Genomic DNA, 13359 nt, shown 5'->3' on the forward strand with positions numbered 1-13359 from the left:
TGAGCAATACCAAAGATTTGCTCAAATTATCATTTGGTTGACTAATTACAAATGATAATATATATAAATGATTTGCACTAGACATATATAAAAAATCAGACAAAATTAAAAGGCATAAGTAATCTTCAGAACGAATTAACTTGCTATTAAACATCAAAAAATTAAAAACCTTATCACCCAAAACTAGATCGTAACATGATCACCCAAAACTAGATCGAGCTATCGTTTTTATATACAGTACAGATCAGAACATGATAAAAAAATCTTCACTAACCCTATTATGATGGATTTAAAGAGCCTTTCCAATTTGAAAACCTCCAAAGTAAAATTACGGTTTTTCAATCATTGGACAAAACAAAAAAATCAAGTTCTAGGCTTCTTTGGGGTGCCATTAGATCCAGGTTCAGCTTTCCGCTTGATTCCCAAAAAGTGCTCTACCTGAAAGACATAATTAAACTTAAAAATTAACATGCACAGTTTTTTTTCTTTTTTTTAAAAAATAGGGACAAACACAAGTACATCAAAACGCTTTATAAAGTGATCAACAAAGCTCACATATTCACAATCAAATGTTGCCTATACAGTTCAATATATTTTACACACCTTGTGTATTTATGTACTATAAACACTCCTATCTGAGTATAAAATACGTGCCTGATAACTTATGCCCTGTTTGGATAGTGGTAATGGTCTAATGGACATGAATTTGTACATATATCTACATCAGAAATTGAAGTTTGTTTACATGATAACTAATTATAGTTTATCAAACGCTTCTCTCTTAAAACTCTCTCCCTTCTCTCTAAAACAGAATTTGTATAGTGGTAATGGTCTAATGGACGTGAATTTGTACATATATCTATATCAGAATTTGAAGTTTGTTTACATAATAACTAATAATAGTTTATCAAACGCTTCTCTCTCTTAAAACTCTCTCCCCTCTCTCTAAAACAGAGTCCTCCTTCAAGCTTGCCTGCCAAGGCACCGCTGCTCAATTAAGGTCATCGGCGAGCAATTCTTAACGGCCTCGGGACCAACTAGGTCTGGTCCTTTGCTAAGCTAACCCAAACGCTAGAATTTTTCCAAAGTTGTTTTTTCAAATTTGGGGAATTTTATGGTCTTATTCTCGTAGACCATTCCCACATCTAAGGACTAGCAAATTGACTATAAAACTATGGTTACCCCAAGTAGTACAGGTGCAGCATCAGTCGGGCAGGGGTCTTCCGTCAATTCGTTCTTTTGCTAGTGTTCTTCCTGATGGCTTCTTCTGGTATGGCTAGTTCCAGCTATGGAGTTGCATGTTTGCTCTCTCTTTATCAGTTTAGTTCTTAATTTCTAGTTGCTTTTGGTGTTTTTAGTTTGCGGGGGTTTTGTGTATTTCTCATGCTGAAGAGGATGATATCTCTTCTCATAAACTTGAGCTCTTATTTTGGTATTCTGAATGTTGTCCGGGGTTTGAAAGATGAAGGTAACACTTTCTACAAACAGAGTAATATGGGTTTAGAGCTTGCAAAATACTCTCTTGCACTTGAGATCTTATCATTTGTTTTGGTTTCTAATGATGAAGATAAATTAGTCTTTTCGATCCTTGCTATATCTCTTAATATGAACTTGGGTGCTTGTTATGTCAAAGAGAAAAACTTTAATAAGGTGGGTTAATTGTGGTCTGCAGTTTTGTGTTATGATACTTCTAATGTGAAAGCTTACTTTAGAAGGGCGGTGGCAGCTTTAGAGCCCAATAAACCCGACTTAGCTTTTCATGGATCTTGCACAAGTGATTAATATTGATCCCAATAACAGAGTGTTTCAACAAAAACTCAAGGTGTCGTCTCTGCTGGGTTGGTCTCCGGGATTTTGTTGATGAGGCACTCGCAGTTACAAGAGAGGATGAAATGTTTTGAGATTATGCTAATTTTGGGAGTCAACTTCAGAAAAAAAAAAAAAAAAAAAAAAAAAAAAACCCAAATCTTATGGGGTCAAGTTATCGATTTTCTAATCGATAACGTATTGATTCCTATTTGTATCTCACTTTAACAATGTATGTAGCGAATACTAAGAGACAAACACTACACTACTATTGCTCTTCAAGAAAGAATTTTATTGGCATTCGAGTACTTGATCCTCCAAAGAAGGATTGTTTTGAAACTCAAGAAGTTTTTACACCAATGGAGATTAGTCACCCCTATAAAAGGGCATGATAGGTATGAAACAACTCCAATTTTGACAAAAGAAGATTTGACCATAGGTATAGTCAATCAAGTGTCATCGTGTGAAAGTACGTCGGTGCCCCTTCTAGTTGCTCCAGTCCACGATCATAGATCATATGAAGGTTGTTGCAAGCCCTAATAAACCCTCTCATAATTTAATGATATTGGTTTCCTCTCGTCGTACCAAAGCTAGAAGGAAAGTGATTCTCTAAGAAGTGTAACTTCCTCTATTTTTACTAATTCTTTGTTTTGCAGGTTGAGTGGCTCTAAAAGGAAAGCGTCCTATGGTTCTACCCCTAACGTTCTATTGTGTAATTTAGTTTATGATTAATTTGGGATTTTGCTATTGTAAAAGAAATAATAATAATGATGTATAGTATAAAATAATAAGTCGAGTTGATTTCGAGTCGGGTCAATAACAGGTCGTGTTGATTTTAGGTCGGATAATCTCAAATACTCCGGTTAACTCGGGTCTAGGGTTGGTTTCACGTCATGTCAGATCGGGTTTGGCTCACCTTTTTTCCGGGTATAGACGGGTTGGTTAATAATCAAGTTCGCGTCGGTATTTCTGGTCGGGTCTGCTTTTGACGGCTCTAGATTTTAAATCGTATGTTCTAAATTTTACTCGTATATTCTAATTTAAAACATATATATAAATGTCAAATCAGGTTTTCTAATTTACTAACATGTTTAATCTTAAATTAGATAAGTTTTCTAAATTATACTTACATGTTTAGAACTTAAATCAGATGTTCTAAGTTACCACTCATATGTACTAAATTTTGAATCATATTTTTCTATGTGAAAGCACTTTCTTATGTTAGAACACACTCCATGTCCCAAACTTTAAGTTGTAAGTTCTAAATTGTAAATTAGTTTAGATCGTGTGCTCTAAGACTTTTAATCATATGTTCTAGAATTTAAATCAAATATTCTAAATTTTTACTCGTAAGTTCTAAGCTTTTATTCACACTTTCTAAATTTTACCGTTCTAAATTTTAAACAAGGATGCACGGGTACGCCAACCTCTTGACGTTTCCCGTACCGGGGACGGGTACGGTACGGGTACGACCCAGATACGTCCCCAAGGCGTACCCTTGAAAAGTGGTACGGGAAGAAAATTTGAGGACGGCTGGGAGCAACTTTAGAGACGTTTCGGGGACGGATTACCTCCTTTTCCAACGTCCCCAATAGAAGCCCTACCCAATTTTTTTTAGAAAACCCCTAATATTTCTTACCCAATTTTGATTTCTCGAAAACCATAAAATTTGAAGATGCCACCTGCACTTTTTAGCACCTACAGCGACGGAAGATCCCAGGCAGCCATTAATGAACCTTCGAGAGAGGAGAGGAAGGTTTTTTTCTAAAAAAATTATTTAACTTTCGACTCTGAAACATTTCAATTGGTATAAAAACAATTATACAAAGTACTGTGGCTTACTGTACTAGTAGAAGTAAAATATGGAATTGGAAAAAGTAAAGCATTATCACGTGGAATAGGACAATAGGTAAAGTAGCTGTAATTGTATTTTTTTTTTAAAAAAAAATAAAATAAAATAGCTGTAATTATGTTAGTTTTTTCACTCCCTTTTTTTTCTTTCTTTTTTAGTCTTACTTACTCCACATCTATTACTATGACTCATGTTCAGTAGAATTTAGGTTTTATTTTTTCTTTTTAAAAAAATTGTGTGGATTATTTCATAAACATCGTATGAATTTTAATATTTCTGATTTGTTTGCCGTATCCTTGTCGTACCCATTGTTTGAAATTTTCATTTTGCCGTTTTTTGTCCCCGTACCCGTATCCGTTTCTGTGCAACTTAGTTTTAAACCAGGTATTCTAAATTCTTACTTACATGTTCTAAATCTTAAATTAGATGTTCCAAAATTTACTCATATGTTCTAAATTATAGTTTGCTGATTTTTTTTACTCCCGTGCTCTAATTCTCAAATCAGATGTTCTAAATTATTACTCACACATATGTTCTTAATTTTGCTCATATGTTCTAAATTTTGATTTTTGAATCATGTATACTAAATTTTTATCATATGTATGTTCTAAATTTAGATCTATTCTCATACATGTATTGTAGTCTCACATAAGGACCTATCCTCATATATATATATATATATATTATTATATATATATATATATATATATATATATATATATATATATATATATATATATATATATATATATATATATATTTATATATATATATATATATATATATATTATATATATATATATAAAGCAACAAGCAAAATGAGAGCTAACCTTTTTATCGCCAAGCATAGGTGTCAAGCTTCCAGGGACATCCTTCTCAACAGTTGCAAAGCCACTCCTAGGATCACTAGTTTGCCTGAGTGAAGGTGGCAACAGAGTCAGTTGAATAATAGCCTTGATTTAACAAATATATTTAAAAAAGTACTACATAGAGAACAAAGAGGCATCAAACAGATGATAGATAATAAGCAAAAACTGTAACTGCCTAAGATGCTATAACATAGCAAATACAGAAAAAGCAAAGTACGAATATCTTCTTCACAGTTGTAATAATTGCAAATGTTTCCAAGAAGTGCATCACTTTACTTCTCTGGTCATTGAGGGTCACTTTCTCAAAGCTAAACTCATGTTGAGAAATACTGATATACAAGTAAAAAAAGCAAAGTACTAACCCAGGTTTAACATTCCCACTGAGAACAAGATAGGGTGTTTTCAATTGAGCTTGAGCCTCTCTCATTCTATCCACAGACTGTGGAATCACATCTGTGGAAGTCATCTGCTTCTGCTTCAGTTCATCGTGGTACTGTTTCATCCGCTTTTCCTGTTTCATTTTCCCAGGCCCTTTTCCATGAAATTTATGAGAAAGCAAGCGAAAGGCTTGTTTTGGAGTTAGCTGCAAAAAAAATACAAAGGATCTAAGAATGTTTCAAAGGTAACATATTTAAAGCTCAAGTCTGCACCCTAAACTAAATACAATGCATATACATTAATTAACAATATATTGTAAAGACTAATGAAAAAATAAATCAAGTGCACCCCCACGCATCTTCATCTCTTAATTCACTCGGACATATAAACAATTGTCTAGAAAATTCCACATGTCAATACCATCAAATTTATAATAAATAATAAAATTTAAAATTTAAAACTTAAAAAAAATAAAAAAAAATTGCCAGGAACTTTTCATAATTAACTTCACTTCGTCAAAAAAATAAATAAATAAATAAATAAATAAATAAAAAAAACTTCAGCAACAAGTGTGGTAACATCATCAATATAGGGAAAGAAAGTCATTGACCATCTTTCAGACAATGGGCATAGTAAATACAAGTAATTCAATCACGCTTAACCAAGTTAGAGCACTATATTCCAATTCAAATAACAAATGTCCAACAGATCAACACTAAAGCATGGACAGCACGATATGCCAATATTTCAAAATTAGTCCAGAACTCCAGAAACTAAAAGTGTTTCCTGAAAAAAAAAAGGCAAATTCACCAGTTTTGGATTCAAATCCACCCTCATACCTAATCCTCGTCACAAGTGACATGCAAAAATATTGTTTTCAAAACAGAAACTTGAATAAATAAACTGTGGGGCCTAAACTGCAAGAAAGTACAAAAAGTACTAAACAAAAGACAAGAGTACAAGAGAATCAACTTACAACTCTGCCGAATTCATCCAAACGCTCCAGATTTATCTCCTTAGGAACTTCATCAACCAGCTTACCCTTTTTCTTGTCCATACGTATCTGCTTAGGTCCTTCTTCTTCATGGATGCCAACCAACTTACTCTTTTTTTTGTCCATGTTTCTTCCACCCCATTCGATAGTTTCTTTGAGTGTGCCTCGTTCTTTAAGCATCTTAAGCACGCCAGACAAACCTTTACCAACAGGAGCTTCATGAAGTGTCTCATCTGGAACTACATCCTCTTCATCTTCACTCTTGAGCTGTTCATTCTTTCCGGAATCCACAACATCTGACCAACCACTAGTCTCATCTTTATTCTCCTCAACAGCTTTTGGCACTTCATCTTCCTCCATAAATACATCTTCATCGTATGGCCTTTGAGCCTCTGCATATGCAGATAAGCAAGTTAAGATGAGAAATAATTAGCCAAGTCTTGTGTCTTTTTTACCACCTTCTTAACAGTATTCAACAACTTTCAGATTTAGATCTTAAAACCAAAAATTCTAATAGCTATCAAACAATAAAGTTCAAAATATCCTAAACAGTATAAATTCACATTTTAGACAAACATGCAAGAAGAATTGTTGGACAGTGACCATAGAAACTGATATTCTTAAAATCATAAAAGTGAACAGGAAATAGGGATAAGCTACGTTATGCAGGTTCAGTTATTAACATAGAATACTGATATAAATCTAACTGTCATCCTCAATCATTTTATGAAAATTCTGAGTATGTAGTTATAGACTTATAGTCCAAGCTGAAGGTTTAATGTCCATACCGCTTTCATTATGTCAAGGATTCAACATAGGCACTAGGGTTGAAATGAGTAACATATTAATGGGCTTATGAATTTGCATAGTGGCACAACTATATTAAGTTTCAGTTCATCTAAGGCATACAAATCTAGAGAAGGAGCTAGCAGCCTGGCACATACATATACACTATATACCATTAGAACATCTATCCTGCACATCTTACGAATGAAAAATTAAATCAACAATCTTTTAAGTAGTTTGATTGTTTCTAGGCCTGCAAACTGCAAAAAAATTGATAAGGCATCACACGTTGCATACCACATCACGAGAACTACATCACAGCTATATAATCCACCCCAAAAAAAAAAAAAAAAAAAAAAAAATAAATAAATAAATAAGTAAGTATTTCGGTTTAAGTTATGAACTAAAAGTACCATATGCTCGATTTATTAATCTCTCTGATTGCCTATTTTTCTTTTCTTTTTTTTTTCCAGATGATTTTTTGAAGAAGGTTAAGTGTTCGCATTGAGATAAAAGAGATAAAGGAACAAACCTTCATTTAGCTGAAGGCCCCAGACAAACTCCTCCATCTCAGTAAAGATAACCTTCTTATCTGAACCATCCTCGAGAGCTGAATTTTGGGCATCTGTAGCCTGATTGTTGATAGCTAAAGATGCAAGACGTGCAACTGCCTCTGGCCCAAAAAGGGCTTTCTCATTTTGTTTTTTTAAAGCTAGTTTTCGAGCTCTTTCCAATGACAACTGCAAATCCTCAGCATCATCTGCAAAAACAAGGGTATCATCTTCCTCCTCAGCAGAAGTAACAACTTGCTCCATGCGGAGAGCCCTAGACGCTTCATCCGCTTTTGAAAATGCAGTTTGGTAGGCACTCTTTCGCCTCTCAGCCTCATTTCTTTCTTCTTCCTCTTTAGCAGCCTGTCTATTGCTATCACTACGTGAACCAAGATCTGAAGCACCCAAACCAGTAACCCTTGCCTCTGCTTCAAGGGCGTCTAAGTCAAGTTTCTCCCTTTTACGCAAAGATTTCTTTTTCTTGGGTTTCTTGAACTTAAGCATTTCCTCAGGGGTAAAGTAATCTGATGATATCTTTACAGATGCATTCAGATCCTCAGCTTGATTGTTTGTAGGACCCTGAAGCCTTCTACGAAGCTGATAAGTGTAGATAAAGTAAAATAAATGATATGCACGAGAAAGGTTCAGACTCGGACATGGATATTTTCTCTTAAAGGCATTCAAATTTAGCTAAATATTTGCTCTTACCTCTTCCAACTTCTTTTCTGCTTCACCAGTGAACCGCCCAGCGGCATCTAAAACAACCCCCTAGAAAAGAACCCAATAAAAGTAAAGTTAACAAGCAAAAAATAAAATAAAATTAAAAAACTATGACACATTTGAGCAAATTGAATACATGGCTTCTTCAATCATCGAAATTACCTCCTCTACAGCTGGATCATCATACTGTGAAAGCATCTTCTTCTCTTCCAAAGGCTCATCATTGAACCTAGACAATAAAATAAAAATCAGTCAGTCATCATACACACAAAGAAATTATTTCACCAACAAACACTTAAAAAGTTAAAAGCATGTCCTACTAATTAAAAAAAACTGCACGTGATTTTCTGCTAAAAGTATGATCAACATTTATAGATAATAGTCATCCCTATCCTTTTATTTTAGACCAAAAAATTATTGTTATTGGGACATTTTACAGCATTCTGCAAACAAGAAGAAAGTGCCTGAAATAATCAGAACCAGAAACTCTCTCTTGACAACACCACTTTCATAAGCCCCACTCCCACAGATATTCTTCTAGCTCTCACTTCATAAGAATAGCGATTATAAGTTGTGCTTTAACTAGACTTATAATAACAATAGACCGTCATTGTACTGTAAGTCAACCAAGTCAACATGTCTTATGTGACATACTGACATGACATTTGTGGCTCATATGAATAACAAGCTCTGTGATATGGGGCAAATTAATCGAAATCTCAATGTGATTAAGTTGGGAGGCGTGCGGGGGGGGGGGGGGGGGGGGGGTACTCACTTGTCGACATATATGCCGGAAGTCTTCTTTGCTGCTTTGTAAGCTTCAGCCCTCCGCTTCTGCTCACCAATTTCCACATTTTCAAGCATATCAACATCTGGTATCACCAAAGATATTAGATAAAATTCTGATGCCTTGTCACAGTATTGAATTACAGCACACAAAATAACTGTCACACTGACACTTTTCACAACGAACATACCTTCATTCAAGTCACCATTGGCAATTATGTCCTGGTCTTTAAGGGTCAAAACAACTGAGCCTCCTTCAAGAACTTTGTCAACCCCATGTAGAACCTTGACTCCTGCCAAAGAATCTGCAGAGGAATGTTCAGAAAACAAAATAGAATAGACACATAAGCTTTTTTTTAAAAAAAGTAAATCAGCCATCAGAAGAAAAAACATATTCACAGCATCAGAAGTAAAACATATTCACAGACCAATAAAATAAAATAAAAAATTTAAAAAAATAAAAAATAAAAAATAAAATACTAAAAACAAGAAGCCTAATGCATTATAGATTACATACCTGTAATCTCTTTAGCTTTAATGTCAACTTCATAGTCATCTTCATCCAGATTATCCTGACAGATACAAACAAAAGTGTAGAATCATAACTATCAGGACGATCAGACAGAGACAAAGAAAAAAGAGCAAGTAACAAAGCAAGGGCAAAACTCATAGAAAGGAACCTGCTCCTCAAATATCTTAGACCTCTGCAAAGCTTTCTCCTTTTCCAAATTACTCTTCTCCTCAAGTTTACGACTTTTATGTACCCATGATAAAATTTCAGAAGTGCCTTCAGATTTCTTTTTCAGTCTTTCTTCTTTCATCCTAGTAGATGAAACAAAGTTAATAAAAACAAGGAATACATGTAACTGAGGTCACTTAATATTGAAGCCAGATTCTATCTCATTAACTTGTCAAGGTTCAAAAGCTACTGAAAGTTCATCGTTTCCTTAAACTGAGCCAATAGAATCATACAAATATATTCATATAAATGCTTACACTAACCTTAAGATGCGCTCTGCAACTTCCATTCGAGACTGACTTGGGTCCACTGATGAATGTGTGACACAATCCCCTTGCTTGATGGGACCTACGCCTTCCTCGTCAGAAGTTGTGGTTTCCAGCTCAATGGATGCCCTCTCCTTGTTATAATCACCAACTTTTTTTAGTCTTAGTGTCTCTTCCACCATCCTTACTGTGATCTTGATCCTCTCGTCCTCTTCTGCCACCTTTTTCTTTGTCCCTGGATCGCTCCTTTTCATAATCTATCTCCCTCTCTCTTTCTCTACTAATATCCTTCACTTGCTCCCTTTCTACCATATCTCTACCTTTATTCTTTTCATGATCTCTTTCTCTCTCTCGATCTCTAGTCCTCTCTCTCTCCTTATCTCTATCCCTATCTTTTGCTTTCTCCTTATCCCTCTCCTCTTTTTCCTTGCTCTTTTCTTTTCCTCTATCCTTCTCTCGTCCTCTCTCTGGTTCATTATCTCGGTCTCTTTCACGATCTTTTTTTCTCCCTCGATCCTTTTCATCTCTATCTCTATCAAGATCTTTCACTCTATGCTTATCCCTGTCATTATCCTTCTCCCTGCCTTTATCTTTAGTCCTATCCTCTTCCGTCTCTTCTTTCCTCTTTTCCTTGACAGAAATTCTTTCTTTTTCCAAATCCTTTTCAGTTTCTTTTTCTTTCAACTCATCCTTTAGCTTTGAACGATCTCTGTCTTTGCTTCTGTAATCCTTATCCTCTCTCCGGCTTTTCTTCTTATCCTTGCTTCTGTGTTTTGTCGATTCTCTAGATCTATCTTTATCATTTTCTTCTGAATCATCAAAAGCACCTTTAGTAGACTCTCTTACGGGAGAGCCAGCTCGATACCTTTCTTCACTTCTATCATGCCTTGATCCAAATCGGTCAGCATCCATGAAGATAATAATCAAAATATTGATCTCACGTCACAAAGAAAATTACCAATTTGCAACCTAAATTTAGAAGGGGAAAAAAAAGATTACCATAAGCATAGCTGATTCTAATCTGAGAAAATTTGAGTTTGAATTTTTATACCAATATATATGTAAATTGGATAACTTTTTACGCACAATATGGAAAACTATAATCTATATACATTAAAAAATCATGAAATATACTTTCAAACAAGATACATTAAATATGTTTTCATCCAACATTCCAATTTATGCACACGTGCTTATAAAAACTACATTCAATTTAACTACGTCTAATGAGAGCATAATAAGGAGTGCCAACTAAATAATTTATTTTAATTTGTGTGCCATAAGTTGTGGTTTAAGTAAGCAGAATAAAACATGAAGATTGAACAATTTTCATTTATGATTTATGTTGATTGTTGAATAAAAAAAACTTATAAATAAATTATGACTGTTGGATACTGTTATGCAAGGAGAGTTTGGAACTTTGGATATCCCTAATGCATAATTATTCTTTCTTACCCGGGCCAAAATAAAAGCAAAAAATATTTCATGTGAAGATTGTGAACACAAGCATACCAAATAAGAAAACAAAGCAATTAATATGAAACTTCCCAAAAAGGAAAATGGTGCAATAACACACACACACAAGAGGGGAGGGGGGAGTATTACAAACCGTGCACTGCGAGCAACAAAAGCAACACATGGGTTCACTAAATATGATGATGTTTTCCTCTTCCTCGATCTTTTTATTTAACATCTCTCTACTCTATTCAAGCACAATAGTCCCCACATTCTCTCACCTCAGTTGAGAATTAAAGATCTCAAAATGGAAGAACGAGTTCTTTTGTTGGCCCCTCTCTCTAAAGGGACGTGACCAGCCTAAATACTTTACTCCGTCACACCATTACTTATGTGTTGTAACGCAGTTGATGCGCTCCGCCTCACGGTTTTATGTTTGTCATACTTTGTTGATTCTTCACTTCTTATATCGGGCTTTATATTCTCTATGACGTCAACCATAAGTTTGATTACATCGCCTTTAGTTCGAGCTGGGTGATGAAAAGTTTTATAAACAATAACACAAACCTAAACAAACAATACCCACTACCTTACATTTTATTCACTTATATTCGAGAAAATAATGCCGAGTAGAAATGGGAAGTTATCAGCCGGGGGGGAGGGGGAGTATAGTTTAGCTTAACACTAATACCCTAATTATAACTTTCTTTGTTTTTTATAATTGCATCATTTGGATTTTTACACTATTCACAAGCTCCATATTAATCATCTTTTGCTATTTAATAATGATGATTACGGTCAAGCGGAATCTTGTCAAATCTGTCTCATTAAATGCTTTAAAATTCACTTTTTATAATATTTACCCAATATATTTAAAGAGATTAACAGAATGCTTGTGCGTTGGTGAATGTGAAACTTCAAATGATGCAACTGGATAAGAATGGAGGGAGCACTAATTAAGGTTCAATTTACCAAAGAGCTATCACCAATCATTCTTATAAGGAGTTATAACCAACACTAAACATAAAACAAATACACAACTTAATTCCAAAAAAATGTTCACCATCACACAAATAGAAGTATTCTGCAATTAAAAGAAAAAAAAAAGAAGTAACCATATAACACAAACAATCAAATAACAAATAATAACCAAATTTAGGTACATAAAACATTGATAAATCTTTGGATTGCAACTTGTAAAATTGGTCAGCATTATTATAAAGAGCTATAATAGTATAATATCAAAAACATCTATTTCGTACACTGCATTATTGTCATAACCCAATCATTTTAATTCCAGTTGTGGATACCCACTAAATAAACACAAGCTTCTTCTCAAGTGACATAAAGCCCAAATTAGCAAAACATAATGAAACATAGGATTATCATTAAACAATGCAAGTTACTATTCGTTTACTAACCTCACAATGCAAATTACTAGTACATCTACATCCTTGTTTTTCAATCATAAAGTAAAATTAAATATTTGCAATTTGTAAGAGGAAGAGAATAGATGAGCCTAAGAATAGGAAGAAAATACCAAAGGCTTCTCCTAAATTTCCCTTTCCATTGCCACAGCCCACCCCTCACCACAAGACCAACACCGGCATCTACGCACAGCAGGTCCACAACACCATGTCCGCAAGCAATACCACACTAGAAAAGATTTGAGAAAAAACAGTAGAGACGGTGAAGTTATTGCTAAGGCCTGAGTGACGTCATCCCCAAATAGTTCCTCTTAGACGCCCACCAAAGAAAATCATGAAGAGAAACTACAGGCTGATTGAGAAAGTTACGAGTCAAAAAAATGAGAAGGGAGCGTGAAAAGGAAACTGAAAAGGGTAATGCTTTTTTTATATAACATTTAAAAGTCTTCTTTTATCTAGGGGAGTGAGGTAGTGTGTATCACCCATGCTATATCAAATCAAAGGTTTTGCATCTATTAACATCTATATAGGTAACAGCATTGGTGGGTTTGTGAGTAAAGCACTATAACCTACAACTAACCCATTAAACTACTAGTGACAGAGGATTCTACGAATAATAGATAAATCCATGAACAAGCAGCACAGGAAAGTCAGAATTTGAGATACATCTAATCAAATGACTATCAAAAGAACAGCCAAATTGTCCATAAAACAAAATATCAACACAAAA

At 34.5% G+C, this 13359-nt stretch overlaps 1 protein-coding gene across 1 annotated transcript; it reads right to left on the bottom strand.

The window, feature by feature from the left end:
* Window positions 1-86: 86 nt before the first annotated feature.
* Window positions 87-12765, bottom strand: LOC110703969 (SART-1 family protein DOT2-like). Its single transcript, XM_021881771.1, is given in 14 exon segments — window positions 87-438; window positions 4489-4573; window positions 4890-5110; window positions 5882-6291; window positions 7218-7833; window positions 7945-8004; window positions 8119-8185; window positions 8732-8828; window positions 8934-9047; window positions 9260-9314; window positions 9423-9564; window positions 9745-9896; window positions 9898-10716; window positions 12743-12765. Coding segments are annotated over 13 exon segments (2856 nt in total). The 5' UTR covers window positions 10660-10716; window positions 12743-12765; the 3' UTR covers window positions 87-363.
* Between the last annotated feature and the right edge of the window lie 594 nt (window positions 12766-13359).

Source organism: Chenopodium quinoa, unplaced genomic scaffold (genome assembly GCF_001683475.1).
Source record: "Chenopodium quinoa cultivar QQ74 unplaced genomic scaffold, ASM168347v1, whole genome shotgun sequence".
NCBI lineage: Eukaryota > Viridiplantae > Streptophyta > Magnoliopsida > Caryophyllales > Amaranthaceae > Chenopodium > Chenopodium quinoa.